Source organism: Pyxicephalus adspersus, chromosome 12 (assembly GCF_032062135.1).
Source record: "Pyxicephalus adspersus chromosome 12, UCB_Pads_2.0, whole genome shotgun sequence".
NCBI classification, from domain to species: domain Eukaryota; kingdom Metazoa; phylum Chordata; class Amphibia; order Anura; family Pyxicephalidae; genus Pyxicephalus; species Pyxicephalus adspersus.
Window position 1 is genome coordinate 15,795,605 of NC_092869.1, and position 24,525 is coordinate 15,820,129.

At 38.7% G+C, this 24,525-nt stretch overlaps 1 protein-coding gene across 10 annotated transcripts in view; it reads right to left on the reverse strand.

The window, feature by feature from the left end:
* ZFYVE26 (zinc finger FYVE-type containing 26) overlaps positions 1-24,525 on the reverse strand; it is a 387,669-nt gene that overhangs the window by 259,046 nt on the left and 104,098 nt on the right. For all 10 annotated transcript variants that reach the window (XR_011922929.1, XR_011922930.1, XM_072427512.1 and 7 more), the window contains 3 exons: positions 20,484-20,632; positions 13,919-14,111; positions 5,513-5,776 (listed from right to left, as the gene is read on the reverse strand). Coding sequence is in view for 8 of the 10 variants with exons in the window: in XM_072427512.1 (XP_072283613.1) it covers positions 5,513-5,776; positions 13,919-14,111; positions 20,484-20,632 (606 nt within the window). In the remaining 2 variants the exon portion in view is untranslated. The remainder of the gene's footprint in view (positions 1-5,512; positions 5,777-13,918; positions 14,112-20,483; positions 20,633-24,525) is intronic.

A 24,525-nucleotide genomic window follows, 5' to 3' on the forward strand; every position in this document is an offset into this window, starting at 1 on the left:
GATCGGCGCCGCCTTCATGGGCGGGCACAAGTGCCGCACGCTGGATCTCAGGGGAAATCAAATGAATTTTTTTTTCTTGTTTTCCCGTGCGGAAAACCTGGTGCGTCCTATAGTCCGGAGCGTCTAATGGTCCGAAAAATACGGTAATTATTATTCATATTCCCATTGATGCCAGATTAACCAAAACTAGTACATGGAATCACATCAACGCTCCAAATCCATCTATGGATATTGACTGAGTAAATACCTATTACTAATATGAATGCACTTTTGCCCATAACCAATCCTTATCTAAGTAACTTAGATGGAATTTCTAGTTATCTTTATTTATAACCCCAAATAATAGTACAGGTAGTTCTTCTTAGGAACATATGTTACCTCAATGTATATGCATAACTGAAACAGTATTTATGGTTTATCATCTCTTAATATATCAGTTTTTTTAGTGTTGATTTTCCCCCAATATATTATCTTTTCATTCTCTACCCCAGTTTATTTTTGTTCATCCAACTGTTATGAACATTCTTCTACCACATTTGGTGCCTACCTTTGTAATATGATTTTTCAGATGTAACCCTTCTCTTCTATTTTTCCTAAAAATGTTCCCAATAAAACTTAATTTAAAAAAAAATCATTACAAAGCTGACTTACACTAAACTGGCATCTCTAAAAGTAGAAACCTTCAGATATCTGAAGGGTTAAAATAGCTAAGCTAATTTGAGCCATATATACTCCTGTAAGGAACTGTATTTCTTCTTCTGTCTACTCAGTTTAATTGTAACCAGATGGTGAAAATTGTAAACTCTTTGAAATACAAAGTATGCCTTGTATGCCTTACAATGTATCAAACAACACTATATATGGCCAAAACCTAAACAGCTATATGTGAATAATGACAACCCCTCTGTATAAAAAGACCGCCTCATCAAATAAAGATCAGAGTATATTCCTAAGACCATACTGTGTGCGTGTGTGTTATTGGGATATCTCTCCAGACGTCTGTCTCTCTGGTGAAGGAGAAGTCAGAGTGCATTCAAGGAACTAGAAGTAGATCCTTTCAAACCTCATTCCCTCTCTGCTTGTTGTTTTGCTGGGGACGGGGCGCTGGTGTCTTATACGATAATCCTACCTACTGAATCTGTCCTGCCAGCTGATTGGGCATGTACAATGACATCATGATCAGCTGTGTCAGCACGCATATCTCCTACCATTTTTTTTTTTTTTTTTTAGATCATGGTATCAGAAGGAGAGGGAGCTTCCTGAGCATGCTTAGCATTAGCTCCCTGGGAGTGGGCATGTACTATAGACTTCGGCAATCAGCTGTGGCTGATCCCTGCCCATGTTGTACTGGGAGATAATTATATTCCTCCTGCAGCAGCAGCATGAAAGCTGTGTCCATGCAGCTGTCATTATCCCTATGTATAATCCTTCATATCTTCTACATCAATTATGCTAGAAACATGAACATCATATATTAAATATAGTTAGAGTGTGTATGTGAAAGGCCATGGAATGGTAATTGGAGAGCTGTAAAGGGGAACTTAGGTCTCTAGTTTCTAAGTGGAACAATCAGGTCAATGAGGTCAATGAGAAAAAGCTGTGTAACTTTCTCATTTCGTATATTTTCAATAACATGTAGTAAAGTTACATTTAACATTACCTTTTTAGATATGAATAGTAGTAAGAGAGCATGATGCAATCTAAATTCAATGTATGTCAATGAGAAGCTTTTATAGAAAAAAAAAGCTACTTTTGAGGGTGTGGGGAGAGATTGGACCACTGTATTCTCTCATGAACTGATCCGTAACATCAAGCAGGTCATATCCCTATATGCTTTCTTTTTTTTTACTTTATGAACTTGCTTACCATATTGTATTTTTTGTGTGCCTTTGAATAAATAACTTTTATTTAATGACTGAAAGACTTTTCCTGCACACACGCTTTATTCATTACAACCTTTCTTCTGAGGGAAGATACTATTTTCTTCAATAACATTTCCTGTAAATGGGAGGTAAGCTTAGAGGTAAATTATACACTAATAGCTGCAAGGGATGTGAGGTCAAGTGTGGAGGATACAGCTAAACACAAATCAAGGTAAGCAATCCTCTTTCACATAACCCCATTCCCCACAGCAACTGAATTGCTACACAATAATTCAGAGGGGTAAATTGTCCAGCATAAATCGGTCTGAGGAAGGATATCTTTAATTCCTGTCCCGGGCCCACCCAATCCGGTGGAGAGGTGGAATGACCAGAACCAGGACTCAATCTCCATTTTGGAGTAATAGTTTGCCAGCGAGGTGGTTTCGGAAGTGGAGAGGCCTCTGTTTCCCAGCCCGGAAGTCCGGGGGCAATCGATTCTTAAGTCCTCACAGAAAGCAGGGAGGTCCTCTGGGAAGTGAATGGTAGCAGATTTCCGATCACGGCGAGCCGTTAAACTGAAGTGAAAGCCCCAGCAGAAGGGGATATAGTGGTCCCGGAGGATCGTGAGAGGAGGTTGCAGCAGGCGCCTTTGTTGCAGGGTGTGCCAGGAGAGATCCTGAAACAGTTGAATGGGTACCCCATCGAATTCCAGATTATACATATTCCTAGCTTTTGTCGTGTTCTCTTCCTTCAGCTCATAATCCACCAAACAGCAGATGACATCTCTAGGTCTGCACGATACGCTCGATGGAATTTATTCGCATGAGAGGAGGGGCTCCCCACAATGTTATTGAATATAGCTAGAACTGGTTTAAGGTCCACTGCTTGAGTAGCCTCAGGTAGGCCGCGAACCCGAATATTATGCCTATGGCCCCCATTATCCAGATCTTCGAAATAGCTATATAGGTTCTCTAAGTTGGGTGCCGTATTCACGGGATTTATGATCAATCTATGTCTCTTTTAAACTTGTTGTATTTCCTCATCCAGGCCTTCCACTCTCCCTGCCAGAGACTGAGGATCATTATGCAAGGCTCCAATTTCTGATCTACAGGTGGCTTGTACCTCTGCTCTAGTGGGGAGACTTTGAAAATACTTCCTCCAATATAACTGGAAACCCAAATCTGGCAGCAGAGGCTCAATTGATCCATCAGGCAACTCCAGTGGAGAAGAAGGAACTGTTTTATGTGGTGTAGGTGAGGGAGAAGCCCCAGAGGACCCCAGCTCTCCCGCACTGAAGACAAGTGGAGCAGCCAGAGATTTGTGAGTAGATGTATCCTGCATAACTGTATGAGTTGGGCAAACACTACCCTGTTTGTGACAGAAATCAGGCAGAACAGGGCTTTTAGGTATGTATAGTAGTAGGTAAGCATGATGTATTCTTTATTCAATGTATGTCAATAAGATACTTATGTATAAAAGGAGTTACTCTTGAGGGTGTGGTAAGAGAATGGACCATCGTATTTTCTCTCACAACCTGATACGTATCATCAATCTGGTTATATCTTCATATGCTTTCTTTTTATTTACTTTGTGAACTTGCTTATCATTTAGTATTTTTGTGTGTAAATAAAAAAAATACTTCCAAAAGTCACTATTTTTATCATCAGCTCTTTGTTGTCCTTTGCCTTACTGGCACTAGGTGCAGAGAAGATCTTTGACAATGTAAATTGGGAGTGGCTGTGAAAGGTTTTGGACAGCATAGTTATTTTTTATTCATTGATTTTCTAAAATGTGTATATTTGTGTCCTTCAACTAAGATACTAACTTCTAGTCCACCCTCTAGATCAGTGTCTTTTAACCAGGGTTCTGTGAAACCATAGGGCTCCTTCTAAGGTTGCGACTAGCAGTTAAGCAACTAGCTAACACTAGTGACACTCAGGTCAGTTTTACTGACAACAGTGATCTTTTTGGCTATCTGTAAAGGGTGAAAATTCTTCCCACTGGCCAACGATCTGTTGTTCCGATATAGATGGTGTTAAACTTCACGCACCCAATTCCTTAGGCAAACAACTAATACATCAAAAAGTGGCAAAACCAATAATAAAAAACAGGATTTATTGGAATCAAATTAAAAAAATACAAAACAACTTTATATAGATGAAAACATATACAACAATCTATACCGATGTAGGTTGCTGCAAGAAACAATGACCGTTTAAAAGAACATAACTTCTTGTTTACTGAAACTGCAACCTCAAATTTTACTCCCATTTTTGTCTGGGGCACTGATGATACATAGTTCCTCCGTCTAAATGTCAAATGATGTCTAAACTTCACAAAAAGCATGGGCTTAAATTTTTACAAAACATGTTGGGACATTTTTCTGACTTAAGAATACATTGAACTCCATATCCTTATATGAACTTTCACCTGAATAAAAACTGACTTCGCCTATGTGCAACTGGAAATTACATATTATTCTTGCATTTAAGTTTAATGATGTTAGTCTATCAAGATTTAAGAACGAATACAATAGATTTGCCACTTTTTTATTTTCTGTTGCCAAGATAGAAAAAGTTATCTTACATAAACCAAAAAAATTTAAGAACACATTAGCCAACCTGTCACAAATGCAATTTTTCTGTTTAGGGAAAGCTTAAGAAACCCTGATAGACTTGACAGAACTTTTTATAACACAGAAATAAATGAAGCAGGTGCCTGGGTCACATTTTTCTGTGCTCTGAGATCCAGACCTATGTTTTATTGACATTTCCCTGGAAAAAACCTGGTTTACCTTAAATAGTTCAGTAGCTCAAATAGCTGTTGTGTTCCAAGGGTTTGTCAATCTCCATAATTTACATTACATGCAATCCAATTCACAACAGATTAGTCATCATTATACCTTTAGAAGGTACTTGAATTGGAGATTTCGGGATATAGCTTTGCTTGAACAAACTATAACCATTAGGGAAATGAGCTGTGCCTTTAAGACCACCAACTTCAGCAATGTGCCACATGGTTTTACTCTTCACTATTACAAACACTCCCTGGCCCAACATATGACCCATTTATTAATGCAATAAATTCTTTATTCCATCACAGAGACCTCACCTCCCACAATGTAATGGCTCTTGTAACTGTAATCCCCAAGGGCAAAGACCATGAAAGCACTCAATTATTCAATATCAGTACTCAATCTAGACCCTAAACTATTCAAAACGGATGTCTTATATGCAGACCTGTTAAGGGGCCTTTTTTTCCATTATTATTGAGTGATGTGGACTGGTCATTCAATAAGCCTAATTCGGAGGCTTTAGAACTTGGTCTAGGCATAAGTTTGAATCTCTAAATCAGGGCTGTTTTACCCCAGTTGTTAAGAGATATGATCCACACACAGATTTTAGTATTTCTCTTACAAACAGCAGTAAATTCAGAAAGGTATAGTTTAAAGTGTGAGAACATTATAGTTTATTAAATAAAGCTGTTTCCAAGGGAACTAAAATGTAAATAAACTATGCAGATTTCAGCACAAACCCCATTTTTTTTTTTGAGGGCAGCAAAATATTTTTTTGCATTATGAAAATTTATTTTAATTTGTACTTGCCTTAAAAGGGTCATTTATTAGCTCACTCACAATAAAATTTACATACCTTTTCCCTCAATGCTGGTAAGCAGACGTCTCTCGGATGCTTCTAGTAGCTGCTTGCATGTTTTCCAAAGATGGGCCTCTGTACAAGCCAAATCAAAGGCTGCCATAGCTGCTGGACTCAGTTCTTCTGCAATTTTTTTCCACTGATCAGCTTTTTCCAAGCATAAACTTCTGATCCAGGAGTTATCCTGCATTGTCGGTAATGAATATTCAGCAAGAGCCACAAGCTTGTCCGTGACATCAGATATAGAATAGAACACCATTCCTGAATCATTAAAATAATAATAATAAACATAGTATAAATATTACACAAATACACCTCAATAGCTGGCTTTACAATGAAGGTATTTTTATTTATTTAGGGGGTGTATTTAGTCATGTCCTGATATCTGTCACCAGCAGAGAAAGCAGAGTAATTTCCCCAGTACAGACACACATCAAAACAAAAATCTATGTATCAAAATTGCTGGTCAAATATCAATGAATAACTTCAGGAGTATATGATTGCTTGATTAAAAAAAGTGTAAAGGTCTTTATCTATTCAACACCCCCTAAATATGCATGTAACAGACTTTAAAGTTCATGTAATTTGCTCTATGTACAAGAAATTGTTTTAAATGTACTTATATTTTTTTCTTTTCTTGAAACTGCCCAATGATAAGTCTCCTTCTATTACACTCAATCCTATCTTAGGTTATTTAAATATTTAAATAGTTTGGGTTAGGGGTTTGGGCATAAGATACGGGATTCACTTCCCTCTATAATAAATTACATTAACCTGGGAAAAAAAAACATATATGGAATAAGCCTATGTAAATTAATAATAATCATTTTCTCAATAATTGAAACATACCATTAATTTATTTGTTTGTTTTAATTCTATTTGTAGTTCTATTAATTGTGGTTTTGAATGTTATCAGTGATGGCCGCATTTTGTGCCCTAGGTTTATATTTGAATCAAAGCAAGATTTCCTTTATTCTCAAGAAAATAAACCAAAAATACGTGCTTTAAATTCAAGAATATATAGGAAATATGTCCACTTTACAATCCATGTTGATGCATTATTAATGGTGAAACAGTTTAAAATTGCCATAAATTATGATTGCGTATATTTTGGTTACATTCCGTTAATAGTTAAATAGTTAGGTTGAAAAAGGACATATGTCCATCAAGTAGCCAGGGAAAAAAAGACATCCCAGATAAAAACCCTAAAGACATAGTTGGTCCAGAGGAAGGCAGACCATCTTTTCTTAAACGAATATATTGTACCTGCCAAAACTACCTCCTGAGAGAAACACATTTTTACAGACCTTACTGTGAAGAATCCCTTCTTCATGCAGGGATTAACGTTATTTTTCTCTGCATGCAAAGAGTGCCCCTTTGTCCTTTTTAATGACCTTAAAATGAATATTTGGGAAGCAAGTTTTCTATTTAGACCATCTAGGGTGATCATATCACCCCGTAAACCTCTCTAATCGATGGGGCGTGGCTGCATGAGCTGTGTTTCTCCAGAGCTCCGTGCACTGCTTGGCTAGTTCAGCTGATAACACCAGGTACTGTTGCTATTTTTAGCCTCATTCCACATGACAAAGCAGAAGAACCCAAAGGGAACAGGCAAGACTCCCAAGGGTGACAGCCTTTTGAAGTTTTTTTCCTTCAGATCCTATGGATGACTCAGGGAAGGGGGGCTCCAAGATGGTGCAGAAGCAGGCCGCAACTGCTCACCACTTGGAGCCCGAGTCGGTTATTAGTGAAGAGGGGACTCCTTCCCACATTCAGGACTCGGCTTTCTGCCCCCTAGCCTCTTCTCCTGTGTCTGGTTGCTCACTGGTTAACTTTCCCAAGGTCATGAGTTTCCTTGAGATGCACTATCTGCCCATATTTCAGTGCCTTAAAGCCTGACAGGGATCGCCAACAGTGCGCAGGTTACAGACAGATATCTCTGTTAAATTGTGATCTCAAGTTGTTTGCGAGTGTATTAGCCCATAGGTTGACGCCTGTGTTTAATGAAAACATTAAAGAAAAGAGAGTAGGTTTTGGGACTTTAAGGCAAAATTTAGGTACAAATGACATATAGCTTAAAATGCTTTATTTCAACATTAAACATATAACAACCATATTTCAGCTTAAACAACATACCATATGTTTTTACGCTGAAATATGGTCGTTATATGTTTGATATTGAAATAAAGCATTTTAAGCTACATGTCATTTGTACCTAACTTTGGCCTTAAATTCCCAAACCTTACTCTCTTTTCTTTAATGTTTTCAATAAATGGGAATGTGGCCTATTGGCAATTTGAGTGGAGGAAATCTCACCTTACTAAAAACCCTGTGTTTAATGGTCTCATTCATCCTGATCAAAGTGGCTTTCTCCCCCTGCGGGAAGCCAGGGTCAGTATCATTCGTACCATGCACATTCCAGTGACACCCCACTTATGCTACTCTCCACAGATGCTGACAAAGCGTTTGATAGGGTAGACTTGACTTTTCTGTGCACCACTCTAGCATACTTAGGTTTACCCATGAGATTGCTAAATTGGAAAGGGGCACTGTACTCTTCGCCTAGTGCAAGAGTCAGAATAAATGGCGAGCTTTCCCAACCGTTTACAATTGCAAATGGGACGAGACAAGGATGCCCCTTATCCCCATTGTTATTTATTCTGTCCCTAGAACCCTTGTTGAGGCTCACACATCTAAACGATGATATAAAGGGCATACATTTTGGCCAAATGGAACACAAAATTGCGGCCTACGCGGATGGCCTGCTTTTTTATGTTACCTCTTCTGTTACCTCACTTCTCAATCTTTTGTTGGAGCTAGGTAGGTTTGCTGAATTATCTAACTACAAGATAAATTTGCAAAACCCAGAGGCGCTGAATTTCACCATCCCTAGATCTACCCAAAAGGCCTTAACACCCTCCTTTCCCTTTAAATGGGCAAACACTTCTATATCTTATCTGGGCATCTAGATCCTGGTGAACCTGTCTCGCACGGTTGACCTCAATTTTTTGCCTCTGCTGAACCAAGTCAGGAGGGATCTCCAGAAATGGAAACAGCTAGCCTTCACTTGGTTCGGGCGATGCAATATACTGAAAATGAATGTGATGCCAAGACTGTTGTATGTTTTACAAGCCCTTCCCATTGTTAGCACTGCAGGTCATGCCGGCGCCGCTGCTCCTAATTGCAAGCACGGGCGCCGGGTCCTATCTTTCAGGTAGAGTAACCCCACTACCTGTGTTCCATGCCAGGGTTTCCTTCCTGCTGGAGATTTGCTCTGGTGGTTGAGCTGGCGTGGGTGTGTCTCAATCTATGAGGTAACACATACACGCCCTCTGTTTTCTACAGCCTATGGCTGGATCTCTGCAGGTATTTAAAGGCAACTCCTACTACAGGAAGGTCTCAAGGTTTTACCCTGTGTAACTCCCAGTGCTAAGGTGTTTCCTCTGTTGGCTTTACTGTGTACCGGTCCTTGTTTCTTACCCTTGGACTTTGCCTGTTTGCTGCCTGACCCTGACTTCGGATTATGTTTTTGGACCTTTGCCTGATTGCCATCACCTTCTTGACCACGCAAGCCCCTTGGTGCTTGCACCGGGTATCCTGACTCCTGTGGTCAGCTGCCACTGGCCTGGGGATTGCTCTGGAGTGGCACCTGGCAGCTACCCTGCAGCCCAAGACTATCCTCACCATCAGAGGCTCTAGTGAAGACCTGGTAGCGGCTTAGTTACGCCCCTCTGGAGCATACCCAGTCAGTGGCACAGTGGGTCCACACCCGCTTGCATAACACCCATACATATCCCGACTCAAATTTTGCTTAGGTTCTGATCAGAATTTATCAAATTCATTTGGCATTTGGCTTCCCCACGGATTGGGATGGAAGTATTAGGACTTCCCAGAAGGGGTTAGAAAGTAGATTTTCCAGTGCTTTTACTTGTGTTTGCTGGCTTTCAGTTAATAAAACATTTTCATTGTCCAGTTCTTCAAGAAAGTCTTTTAGTTCAAGCAAAAGCTTTAACATCAAATAAGTGCTTCCCCAGTGTGTTGTTTGATCCAAAATAGCTGCTTTTCCTGCATGTCTTTTCAAAACGACATCTGTTTTAGGGGCTCTGGCTGAAAAAGTTAAGTGCCTCAATTTGCCAATTAGAGTAGCTGCATGACGATCTTTCAATCCATCTATTATTTCAAATTGCAGAGTATGAACAGCACAACGCATATGTTGAATAGTAACGCCCCCTAGTTATTATTGGATCCGGGCTAAATGAATTGTCGCATTATCGTGAGTTCCCGCACAGTAAGCCCAATTACTATGCCTAAAGAGCAGGAGCAACACGCAGCTACCAGTCTCCAGAAGGTTGATCTTGAACGTTGTTTCTTCAACCCTGAATGGACTGACAAATTATTCTTCATCCAACACAGCAACAAAGCCTTGTGTTTAGTGTGCAACAGCACTTTCAAGCGGTCAAATCTTAAGGGGCATTTCGATGCCGAGCATGCGCACACATACAGAGACTACACCGGAGATTAGCGGAAGACTTAGGCTGCTCGCTTGCAGTCAGGGTTGGAAAAAACCTTTCCTTGGACACCTTGTTTCTTCTGGCCTAGTGTGCCTTCTTGACCTCCTGAAGAGGCCTACTAGTCCAAAACGTTTCTCGACCCCTGTTCTAGAACATCCTCCACTAACTTCTGAAGATAGTCACTGGTGTTATGTGCCTGGGTGTCTTTTACTCCCAAGGTTTGCATTGACTATGTGGCGTGTGCATGCATCCATTTTTATGAAGACAAAATGTCCCTTCAGATCTTTTCGTAGTTCTTCCTTTTTACATTTGGCCTCTTCAATTATAAGTTTCCTTATACTTTCTCTTTCCAGAGAAACACCAAGTTTTTTTTTAGCCATTTCCCTATTTCGGCCTAAAAAGGCTGGCTGTGAAAAAAACGATAGTGGTACACTATTCTACCATTTCAATAATGTGGTTTTTGAATTTTTATGGTGTCTGGTGTTATGTTAGATATAAAGAATCTTCTTAGATGTGTTTGGTCTCCAGTAGATTTCTAAACATTTTTATCCCAAAAGTAGATGGAATATTTTCATTGATTTCTTTCTCATTCACAACTTCTAACACTTTAGGATGAAAACGTTTCTGTCAGGGGTCTTTCCAAATTTGATGCTCTTGCAGGTGCATTTTTGTTAGACCCACTGAAACTTAACTTAACGCACTTAACTAACTTCCTAGTATTAGGTGGTGTGCAAAATGATGTTTAAGTTCAGCCCTGGATGGGAGCATATATGGAGAGTGCAGACAGGACACCTGAACACACATCAGGCCATAGCACACCTAAATCATTACACTCAAATGAACTTGTTAAACACACTATATCTGAAATAAACTGAAACACTTTTTGTAATGTACATAATCCAGAATACAATAATGTGAATTTCAGGTTATACAGTAGTTAAGCTAAACTTCACACTAGTAGAAATACAACTATGCACTGGGCTTTATTCTTACATCAGAGAAATACTTAATTATGACTATTGTTTGTGAAATAGGACATTTAAACTTGATGTATTTTTTTATTACAATTTAAATTTATCAGGAGACTCCAGGTACCTAAAATTGTCTCCGACTCCTCAACTCTGACTCCACAGCCCTGTCTGGGACTGACGGAAGTCGTCGGCCATTTTAGATTTATGGGCGCGATTCTGGTCACTCTGCCGCCTTGGGGTGAAAAGGTCCTCTCAATGTTTTGTCTAAATATTTCTCCATCCGGATCGTGCTCCTGTAAGCTGGAAAGTATTTCAGCAAGTCAGCAGTGCAATGTGACGTAGCAGAAAACGGATTTTTATTTGGGTGAACTGGATCCTCTGAGTTCCGTTACTCTCCCATGAGGTGTCAGAACCGGAATTCAAAATATATTGTTTTTAATCAACACAAGATTGATTTGGTCATTACTCTGAGGATATGTGCCTTTAAAATTCCACACAAAATCCAATCTATGTGGTATCTTTTATCTTCTTGTTAAATATATGGGATGTGGCATTATTATGACTAACAGGTCAATTCAACTTTATGAGATCATATGTTCTTTTAACAAGTAAAACTGGTGTTTTTTTAATGTATAATTAATAAAGTTGCTGGCATTTTAAATTCAAATCTGTATTAGGTATATGAAGTCTAAAAAGTCCCATTTTGCTATATATATATTCTTTCTATTTAGGTACAACATTGGCCAATCCATTTGTACCATGCCAGTGATACCAGGGTCTCTAAAAATTAGAAACAGTGGCTTTGAAAAACCAGAGCTCAGCTCTTTGAGGACACGTGGGAGTAATCTATCAGGTCCTGGTGCTTACCATACAATTGACGACTGAACAAATGAGAGGGTCTTTAGGTGATGAGAAGAGTTTGAATTTTCTCCTGACCCTGACTGGAATGCTCTAGCTAAGCTGCAGATTTGGCTGCTCAGATGGGCGGGCCACCTAAACAGCACCTTTTGGATTGATCATTTTTAGCTCTGCTACATAGCTCTTACCAGAGTGCTGAATTGCAGCATGGGACCATGATTGTGTAAGACCAGGCCCTGGTGATTTTGAGCATTAAACCTGCTCACAATTTGCCAAGGATGTGGCAATGGAGACTGAATTAGTAACTTCCTAGAGATGTAGTAGTCAGGGTGGACATAGCTATGGTGTCCTCCCTCATTATAATTACAACTTTGCAGCCAATTGTATGCTCTATGCATTTCAAAGCAGATATGTTGGGCCTGTGGTTGGGCAGTAAAGATCAATAGGTAGTAGCTGCATATGCCAACAAAGTTATGCTTGTATTTTTTAAATCTATACGGTCTTTGCCTAACCTGCCTAAAGAACTAAATTCCTAACTTACTAACTTCAAAATGAATTATGCCAAGTTAGAGACAATGAGGTTCTCACTCTCAGAGATGAATGCGCTGCTGTCTTGATCGTATTTCTTTAAATGGGCTAAAGATGCTCCTAAACATATAGGTACACAGCTGCCTGAGGATCCTGCCAAGATTTTTCAATTGAAATGTATTCATCTGGTCTGATAAGTTCTGTCATAGTTGGAGGAAAAGAAGAGGGAATCCTTTTCTTGATTTGGACATGTGAGCATCGTGCTAATGAACATCCTACCTAGACTGTTGTCCAGGCTTTTTTGCCAAATCAATCCAGCGTAATATATTTAAATTTGTCCGAGGCACTAAGCAAAAACATTTAAGTTGAAAATTAATGTTCTTCAAGAAGCGGAAGGACTTGTAAATACCAGACTTTTTCTTATATTATGCCTTTGCTCATCTGGGTAATGCAGTAGATTGGTGACATAATTCTAATTCAAAGCAATAGGTCCCAGATCAGCAATCATACTGGAAAGGCTACACTGCAAATTTCCACAGGTGTACAGCACTTGCTGGAGTTGCACCGGACACACTGGCAGCATGCTGAAGATAGCTTAAGGGACCATTTAAAAAAGTCAGTTTGTTTGTACAAATAAAAGTAAATAAATGTTAAAGTCAAACATTACAAAATATGTGTTTTTTTTTGTGCCTATAATATAAAAGCTAGTGTCATAATAAACTTTTTTCCCATACTGGGTAATTCTGACTGCTGCTGAATTACCTATGCAAAAATATTTTTTTTTTTATAAAATATTTAAGAAACAATCATATTTTTTTAGCAGATATAGTCAGGCAAAGCAGCTCTGAATCATTTTAACATTTTAAAATACTTAGTATTTTAAATTTCCCACCTTCCAGCCGCACGGTCCCGCCCCTCCAGCCACACACACGCAGATGCCCAGTCGGTGTGGGCTGGGCATCGCATGAGGACACCGCGGGCACCGCTTACCAGGTAAGCTCTTTAATCTCCCTGGCAATTCCACCCAGAGTGTGGCTCAGGGTTACTGCTTTTGGTACTGAAAATTAACCTCGAGCCACACTTGGGATTACTGCCAGGGAGGTTAAAGCTGTAGACATATATATACATACACAAAAATCTGTGAATCGTATTATACTACATTGTTTCTGTAATAAAGCTTGTTCCAGGTTTTCTTTGTAACAAAATAAAACTCCTGTGCATTATGCAATTGTACACTGACATGTGCAGTTCGGTGTTGGCATGCAGAGAAGCTTTTTTATTTTAGTATGGCTAATCAAGGCAGCCTGAGATCCTGTACTCAAACGAAGACCAGTCAAAGATATTGGTATCACCAAGGAAGCTTCCTGACATCACATCACTGCACATTAGCTGATAATTCAATTTTAAACTAGTACTCTAGATTGAACATGATGAATTTAGAACAATACATTTTCACTGCAACTACACATATTTCAAAAACTACACATATTTCAACTGCATTAGAGAATTTAGCTTTTTTATAAATTATTACTAACCGGCTGCAGCAGCATTTCCTATTGCTTGTAAAGTAGAGCGACTATTGTTTGTCCTTCTGATAGCAGTCTCTGAACTTTGATTTTCAATCTTTTTTTCCACCTTTACCAGTTCTTCTATGACTTCTTGATAACGCTCCATGAATATTAACTCACTATAACTTTGGCTGGACTGAAGATGAAACATTTGTGCCACCTGAAAATATATAAGTGGTAGTAAATAAAAGAAAGTGCAACAATTTCCATACTACTGAAAAAGAAAGGTATAACAAGCCAAAATATAGTTACTGATGCTTGCACCTTACTGGTAAAACATTTGTGTTGAAAATATTTGCTGCTCTCATATAGTTTTATAGTTATGTTGAAGAAAGATATACGTCTCCCTAAGTTCAACCACGAGAGGAAGTAAATATACTAGAAACCAGCATATTCCAGATAAAACTAAATATATATAGCTGATTCAGGGGGTTTCAAGTATGGTTTGATTTTCCACAACAGGGGAAAAAAATCCTTTCAAATCCTGTGAGGCAAGGATGTTCTCTAGAAACAACAATCTCTGGTGCCAATTCTTTAGGACCCAGTTATATGTTCTTTTAGAAAAGCATACAAATGTTTTCGAAGCAATCTAAAAAAGTCCAAGTTTACTGTATAAACTTTCGAATCCATTGTCCATTTAATTGCACAGAAGTTACACTATCTCTGGTGGCTAAGCCACTCAAAGCTGAACTCATGCTACATGCTGCATTTATGTCTTTTGCATGTCTCCTTTGACAAATATTACTATCTCCTGGTGTTTTCTTGTCTTTTTGATTTAGGTCTGTGGAAGAGTGGGGGTGGCCCTGCAGAAATTTTGAAATAGTGCATATGACGAGGTTATGAGTGAGGAAGTCTTTAATAAGACATTGAAGTTAGAATGATGTCGGGGATTTAGAAGGCAAGGGGAAGGGGAGATAATACGTTCTGTCACCATATCTAGAACGCCAGTCCCAAACACTGCCCCCTTACAGCTTAGCTGAAGGGACAGGACTTTGTGTGATTGATTAAAATAACTTTTTGTTTGTTTTTTATGTCATGAATATGTTTTCTATGTATGTTATGTGAATGTAAATATAACCTACTCAGAATACAATCCATTCAATTTGCCCTCAAACAGCAGCTTTCCTCATTTTCTTTTCTGCATGATAATCAGGAATTAGGTGTAGGCATAAAAAACGACTATTGAAAATACTCAAGGATAGGTAATCTTCAACACAACCTCTTCTCCCACAAGTGCTCTGCAGTAAACAGACAAAATCTAACGCTGTAAAGCACTGGATAGTCCGTTTCAGGCTTACGTTGTGATGGTTTAGTTGAGTAGAGTTTTGTCATAATGTGATTTAAAAACAGATTTGGGAAAGTATATGCAACGAATAGCTAAAAAAATAATGGTGAAAAGACCACCACCAACTCTAGTTTGCAAAGTCTTGACTAGATGGAAAGTTGCTAGAAAATTCTACAGTTAAAGTTTGTTTCAGTAGATGTGTATCCTGTAGAATGGCAAAAAAAAAAAAATAGTGTGCTGAGGGGTTTTGACTTAGGGCCGGCCTACAGTTTTGTTATGTTTGCCAGTGTCCGATTCCCCTGTAGATGGCAGTAATATCTAAACGGTAAAAATTAACTGTTCCTTGTGTACCTCCAAGGACAAGACAGAAGTATTTTTTTGCCATTATATTTGTTAACCCCTGTGAGGGTTAGACACCCAATAAAAGCCCCTCAAAAAAGGTTCGGAGATTCACAAGGTAAGTGCAATCATATTCAAAACCCTCATTTATTTTAGTTTTAGGCCATAGTAACATGCCACAATCGCCGAACTACATGCTAGTGGACATGCATTCCAACCATATGATCCCCGCTTCAATGACATTCCATGAATTTACTAAGAAATGTGGTATACCCTTAGCTAGATCCCTACATACCTCTACTGCTCCACTCTTTGCCTCTCAAACTTTAAAGATTACACTGTTTCAACCCTACATTCATCATTTTAACTTTATTCAGTAACTACTATTCAGAGTTTAGATGTAACCTCGGAATAGTAGTTACTGAAGGGTAGTTCAACAAGTTTCACACCACCAAATCTTGGACATTCAACATCTGCAGTGTCACAATTCATGGTGACTGGGTTAAGGTGTTTGTACTATGAGTATAAATACTGGGGTATTTCTAATAGAATTGAAAAAGCAGCTTGGAGTGCTAAAATATTATCTTCAACAATACAAGAACAAATCCAGTTGAATTCACTAATGCCTGCTAGATATAAACAATCATGTCTGACCTTGACAACTCCTATTGAATTCAACCAGATTCCTGGTCATACAACTTGAAATCATCTACATCAGATACAGCAATTTATCTACCACAAGATACCCGATACCAGAACTTTATGAGTTAGTTAGGAGAGAGTCCAGTCCTCATAATGCTCCGCAGTTAGACCTAGGATGGGTCATTGGAGATGTCTGTCCAGGAGCATGCACAAATCAACCATGACACAATCATTTCCTCATAAAAAAATTGCCACACAAAACCATCTGCCCAATCCCCTCATTGTTCGTTCTAGTGACAAGACTACCTGTGACTATCACCAACACCATTCAGGGTCCACAACCTTTCAAAGAACAAAGAGTAGCAATGTCTACTGAGAACAAACTCTTACTAAAGTCTATTCAGACTAGAGAGGAAATGCCTACCTAATGCCAGAAAGTGTTGAAAAATTTTCTTCCCTTAGACATATTCTTCAAATGAACCCAGTGATAAGAGACTATTTGATGGAGAAACATTTTACCATAATTGAATTTCCCTTTGCTTACAGACATTAATGAATACATACACTTCAAAATAATTAGAGTATATCCTCCCGAAAAAACAGATTTGTGTAGTGTTTGACTTCAGTACCAAATTCAAGTCCATCTTCCTAAACAATGCACTTCTGACCGTTCTTAACCTCAAAAAATAAACTCTGGAAGTACCCAGACAGTGTCATCAGTTGATATGCCAAGGGCAGCATGGTGGCACCGAGGATGTCACTCTGGCCTTTGCAGTGCTATGTCCCAGATTCGAATCTCAGCCAGGACACCATCTGCATGGAGTTTGCAGGTTCTCCCAGTGTTTGCATTAGTTTCCTCCCATATTCCAAAAACATGCAATTAGGTTAATTGGCTTCCCCAAATTGACCTTAGACTTTATAAAAGTCATATACCTGAGGTAGGAACATTAGATTGTGAGTACTTTTGAGGAACAGCTAGTAACATGACCATGGACTTTGTAAAGCTCTGCATAATATGTTGGCGCTATAGAAATACTGTGTAATAATAACACAGGTCAACATGTAATTTTCATCAGATAAAATTTTATGTGGGCTTTGAAGTATTTTCAATGCGGATTTCAAATCTGTGTTCAGTTTTTCTCTAGCAAGAAAAGAATAAACGAACACATATATGCAATAAAGAGCGGCAAACTACTCACCCCCATCAGCTATCACATTTGCACGAAACAAATATGACTCCACAGTCATAAACTTCTTTTGACTTGAAAGAATCACATCCAACCCAAGAGGCGGGAACTTCAAACAAACATTATTGCAATGTGAAATGAAATGGATTACGAACCTCTAAGCTACAAACCCTCCAGGCCTAAACTACATGGCAAGCTTTAAACCTTTTTTACCACAGTAATCTACACTTACTCTCCATCAAAGTTCCATTCACAGTCTTTCCACCCCACCTCTCCCAATTAAACCTTCGGTGTTCACCTACATGTTTAGGTCTATAATTGTGATATATTACCCTCTTTTTAGGGCATGTAAGGATCACCTTGATACCAATACAATTCTGTACATCATAGACACAGATATGATCTATGACAACTCTTTAATATATAGAATACAAATGCTACCTTGATTTATGTTTATTTATTATTATTATTTTTTTACACATGCTTCACTCAACATATTTTTGTTTGCATGTTATATTGTACCAAATAGAATATGATGTATCACCTTTTCAAGCATTAATATGCTTTAAAATCCTTCATACTTCATATTGCAGACATACTATCAGTTGTAACCAATGTGATATGACACTATGTATTTTATATTGTAATAATGACAGACTTCTAGTAATAATAGCCATTACAATTATGTGACTGTATATATTGCAATTATATTGTCAGTATGTATTATCCTAATATCTAAACAATTGTGTGACTATATACATTGTAATTATATTACTATCATTTCAATAACAGGGCAACATCATTAACAAACGTTTTCTTCAACTTAACCCTCTCAAGAACATGCAACAGACGACTCTCATACAACCACACACACACTGGTCATACATACCACCGCACATATCTAACACACGCATTTATAGTGCTGAATAGGGACAGAGCACCACCGCGTGGTGGGAGCTCAGGCCATCCGGGGAGTGTTGCTTTTAAATTCCCCTGGGTTAACCTGTTATATCCCCAACTGGGCTATTCTTGATAATATCCAGTAACCAGATCAGTGAGACACAGGAGCCACAGATGTGACAAGCTTTCCTCTCACAACCCGCGTATCCCCCTCACGTCACTCAAGGGGAGCGGTTTGTCCATAACCCACACAGACCACAACACCATCTGTGTACAGGCTCTGTACGGAGCCCGTACTAAATCCAAACAACTCTACCTCAAACACCTTTATTTGGCGGACTCTTCCTTCCAAACAGCCTCTGGCTGTCCATGAAGGAGGACAACTCCATCCCCATCCAAAACAAACAGTAAAACAATTTTTTTATTATAGCTCACTACTTTTACTTTTGCATACCATCTTTTGACAAACTGCCATTATGCTGACCCCGAATATTTTCATCCTGGTTCTTGCCCCTCAACCTAGGCCTGCTAAAAATCTACTGCAGAGATACTTCTCCATTACAACTGAAGCACATCTTTTTGACCTATACTAAATATGTTCCATCTCTGGGTAAGACTCCCCCCTTTTTCTCCCTCCCTCTCCCTTTCATTCTATGTAATATGATCTAATCTGGAACTCTATGTATCAATTTCCCATGCAATAGAAACACAAAGCTTATCCTAATCATTTAACCCTTTAGGACCCTCTCGGACACAATTGCCTAAAACTACCTCTATATAGAAATTCGCTCACTGGCGTAGTAAGTAGTATAATAAACCCCCTCCTAACTTCTATTAAATTTCATGTTTAAAGTCTTTGACACTAACACACTATTATCTATATATAAGGCATACACAGCTGTTCCAATTGATGGCTCTCTAAACGCAAATGCTCTCTAAACTCTTTGCTGGACCATCAACCAGGCATTATCACAGTAAGTGTATTTTTATTATTTATTTTATCAATATGCTCTTCACAATCAATAATTATTAATGACATAACCACACATACTAGGATACACATATTACCATATATATCCCTCAACATGACTTTCTCAATACCTAAAAACATGATTATATGAATATCTAGAACTTCAGTTATATAAGCCCATAGATACAAATAGGATCCGTACACATAAGATATATACATATATAGTCATATACGTATACACATATACATTTTTGGGACTATGAATGAACTGTATTTTTATACATGTGTTTGTTTACTTTCAATATGTTTAGACTATTGTCTTAAGCATACCCCTAAAGAAGCTATGTTGGCGAAATGCGTCGGGCTCAGACACTACATGATATAAACACAAGATCGCAACCAACACCCAATACATTGATATCTACCTAGCTACTCTATCTATACCAATGACCGAGATAGATTACTTTGTCCAGCTATATTGAAGGGATACCTTGATGATTAAGAAAATCATACTCTAAGCATTTCTGAAGAAACAATGGTACCCGACTGACACTGTTCAGTAGATCTATACCACAATGTGCCTTATTTTACTTCACACTGAAGATGTATTAACATTCACTTCAATGAAGCGTACGTTTTAGTACAAAATAAATGGACGTACAATGTTAACTATAATAGTACTTATAACTCAGAAATTGTATGTGTTAGGGAAAAACTAAAAACAGATCTGAAATCTGCTCGAAAAACTGATTTAGAAAAGTTTGCTGTGGTTTCTGATGATTTTCAAAACTAATTTTTTGTTGACCTGTGTAATATGCCACCAGCATAAGTGTTTATCCTAGTCTGTTACTGTTTCTATTTATTTTTCTTAGGCTCCTATAGTGGTCAGACAGCACAACTTCCTTGTTTAGTGATAAAGCTATTTGGCAGTGCTTAGGCTTTGTGATGCTTACATCCTACTAAAAACCCTCACTCTAAGGAGAAGAAAGCTGCATCTAAGGAACTGATAATTTGTGTGCCACGTTTTAGGGGAAGTGCACCCATTTACCTGCCATTCATCACTGGAACTTTTGTCAAATACTTTCTTGCACTTTGCTCCTTTCTTGTACTAATGTATTACATTTTCCCCAACATTGACCACACCTAGTCTATGTTTGTGTTTTATTTTTAGAATATATTTAGAAAGTGTAATATAGTAAATATTCTTACCTGATGAGCCTCACTGTAATTTTTTCTTATTATACATGAAATGAGCAGGGATTCAGGTGGAGAAAGCATCATGGGAATCAGGTTGTTTTTCTGCCACACACAGCAGCAATCCACATCACTTCTGACAGACAAATTATGTGGACTGCTCTCTGCAATTCAAGATTTAACACTTATTTTTTTTTAATACTGTCATACAATAAATAATAGCAAATATAAATTAAATCACCACACAAAAAATCATATATTCTCAAAAAAATAAGATTCTTGCATCTGAAAATCCAGATTTTTAAGAAAGCTATAAAACTGAGTTTTAAGATTGCAACCACGGTAAAAAAAAAAAGTATATAGAAGTATATATTGATGCAAATGATGCCATTCAAAATCTAACTGGTTTTACTAAATGTAATCCCTGCATGGCATGCAAACATACAAAGAGGCTAAAGTGATTGAAAGAATTTGCATCCCCTCAAACTAGACAAACATATAAGGTCAACATTTTTCTTATTTGTAACACCAAGGAAGTTAATCATATTAACAATCCTATTGTTTTTCAGTAGCTATGTAACAAATTTAATATAGTACGAACAAAAGGTGAACTGAAAACACTTTGTCTGAAGATTGTTTATACTACTAAATATTCATTATAAGATTTCAGGGAATGAAGAAAACACTATGTATAAAATGAGGAAAGACATTTTTCCTTTAATTTTATTAAAAGTAATTTTTTTTTTTAAATGATTGTGTGTTTCAAACATTTTTTATATTCATAATATCTACTAGAACCCCTGTTCGGACATATTTCTGTAAGTTACATGTCTACAATTTAAAAAAAAAAATTAATGAAAAACAGTGGATCACTTTTGGTACAGAAATCTAGACCTCAGTGTAACGCTCAGGAGGTTAATTAGAGAGGGACTACAACAGTAAAGTAAATAGTTGCTAAGCCGAGCCCTTTTTTTTTTTTTTTTTTTGTTTTGGTGCTAATAAATAGGCAGCCCTAATACAACAGGTCATAGGAAGGGGTAATCTGTACCCCTAGATATTTGATGGGAGTTTTCTTTCCAGGTAACGAAATAAATAGACTGAAGGGAAGAAAGAAATGAGAGGAACATATTTAATGGAAGAGTCTGTTTTGTGAATTAACTTTGTAACATGAAAAATTACTATAAGCCTGCAGTTCCTTCCAGAGGTTCGGTAGGAATGTTAGAGATTGCATCAGCATGAGGAGCAACTTGTCTGCGCACAGGGAGACTTTAAATGAAGACTCTTTCACTGTCACTCCCTTGATATCAGGGTTAGAGTGATGGAGGTCACCAGGGATTCTATAGAGAGCTCAAACAGAAGGGTTCTATTGTGATTTGGAAGGGAGGGGGAAGTAGCTTAAGGGAGTTAACTGATGCTAAGGGATAAGTATAAAGGAATGTACTGCATGGAGGAAGGGACCAGATATCCTAAAATGTTCAAGGGTGGCAAATATGAATGGCCAACTAAGGCGGTCGAATGCCTTTTCGGCATCCAAACTTAATACAAGTGCAGTTGACTTATGCTTGTTCAAAATGTCTATTACAGGGGTGCCCAACACATTGATCGCAATTCACTGGTCAATCGCAAAGGCAACCTGAGTCGATCCTGGAGCCCTGCCTTACCCCTCCTCACTGTTTACCAGCAGCTCCACTGTACATCATTAGGGATGCCGGGGATGTCTTTCGTCAGACAGTACCAGGAACTTTTCTCTCCAGGACACTCCTATTGAGAAGCCTGTGTAACAGTGGGGAGGTAGGCAGAGAGGGCAAAAGGCCAGTCTGAACTGAGCAGCACTGGACGGCCAAGTCAGTTCAGGCTCGGGGACAGGGTTCAATTACCAAGATACCTTTCTACTGATTAGCAGTTCTTTTTCTTGTGCAGCACGTCATTCTCCTATGACAGGTGAACTGTATCTTTCCTGCCACTTGTAGTGCAATGTCCGTGCAATATTCTTCCATTCAATGTCTCATTACCTTCAGTCATTTCTGTGTCATACTCAGTATATATATATAAATAAATGTATGTTTAGCATTTTTATTGTTGGCAGAACATATTGACTTGGTCTTTTTAAAGTAGCTCGTATTAGAGCTATTAGATCAATTACACTGGGGAACAATTTTGAACAGATTTTTTGTTGAATTAAATATTTAAGCTTATTTACATTAAAATACGTATGCCAATTCTGAAAGTGCAGTTAGTTTTCTTCTATCACATCAGGTTTTTCTCTACCACTTATATTAATGCAATTACTGTAGTGTGGATTTGTATAGGCCAGGGGTCTGCAACCTGCGGCTCTGGAGCCGCATGCGGCTCTTCAGCCTCCTTGTTGTGGCTCCCTTCGGCTGCCGCGGGGAGATCTCTGATGGGGGATCCCCTTCCTCCTAAGACACTGCGGAGGAGGGGGATTCCCTATCCGGTGTTCATAAACTGTGTTATGTTTTGCGGCTCCAGACTATTTTTCTTTAGTGGAAGAGGAGGCAAAATGGCTCTTTTGATAGTAAAGGTTGCTGACCCCTGGTATAGGCCATTCATTTACACGCAAGACAGTGTGGTCAGAGGTTGTGCGTTGCTCTAAATAGTGAATAGGCAAAATTTATTTTTCCACTTAAACACATTTTCTTTCTTTTAGATCATGTTTCGCTCTGCTGTTTCTCATTGTAACTTCCTAAACAACCTTGATTCATTTTGTTACATTTGTGGCAGTTTCCCCATTCCCAGTCAAAGAGCGAACATCAGCACATTTGTAGAGCAAACCTATTTGGCATATTTCAAAGTTAAACTTGGTGATCAAGATAAGTCTTGGGCCCCTCATAAGGTGTGCAAACAGTGTGTCGAGGGTTTACAGATGTGGATAAAGGGAACACGTGATAAGATGCCATTTGGTATACCTATGGTTGGGCGAGAGCCAGGAGATCATTTCAGTGACTGTTACCTTTGTATAGTGAAAACGTCAGGATAGAACAAGAAAAATAAATGTAACAGAGTATCCGAGTCTACCATCGGCTTTACGCCCAGTGGCTCATTCAGATAAAATCCCAGTGTCAGTTTTCGTTGCAATACCCTCTCTTGAATAACATGAATATGGTGATGAACTAGGTGACAACAATGATGAAGAGTTTGAAATTGAAGAGGATTCTGTAAGGGATTTGATTAGCATGAGTTGAGTGATTTGGCACGTGATTTGGAACTATTGAAGAAGGCTTCAGAACTCCTAACATCAAGACTGCGGGAGAAAAACTTGAAAAAGGAACAAAGGTATCGTACTTTGGAACCAGGGAAATTGCATTCCTGCAGTACTTTAGAACTGCCAGTGGCTTTGTGTATTGCCATAACATACCTGGTTTAATGGAAGAATTGGGAATTCCAATCTCTAACTCAACTGAATGATGACTAATCATCGATAGCTCAAAGCGGAGCTTAAAGTGTGTCCTTCTTCACAATGGCAATATATTTGGGTCAGTCCCAATGGGCATTAAGTTTCTCTTTGTGAAGCATATGCAGACATAGAGTCATTGCCCCTGATTCATCAAGCAGAATCGGATTATCGGTCGTGCATTCGAATCCGGCTGGTAGTGAGGCGAGTGTACGCGCATACTCGAGTCCGGACCGCGGTAATCGGCGATCGATGGCCGCGCGTACGTTCGCGCTTCCAGCGAGCGCGGATTTCATTGATGAATCAGGGGCATTGAGTTGTTGCAATATCACTAACACAATTGGGTCATCTGTGTTGACCTTAAAATGGTATGCTTCCATCTTGGTCAGCAACACGGATACACCAAGGATCCCTGTTATCTGTGCATGTGGGACAGCAGAGCTCGTGAGGGGCATTGGGTGGAAAGGAATTGGCCTCCAAAATCCCTCCCTAAAACTAGGTGACCCAAACATTCTACATGAGCCACTTGTTGATAGAAAGAATAATATATTCCTGCTTCTGCACATGAAACTGGGTCTGATGAAGCCGTTCCTCAAAGCTTTGCCAACTGAAGGAGACTGTTTCAAGTACCTTATTTTGGCATTT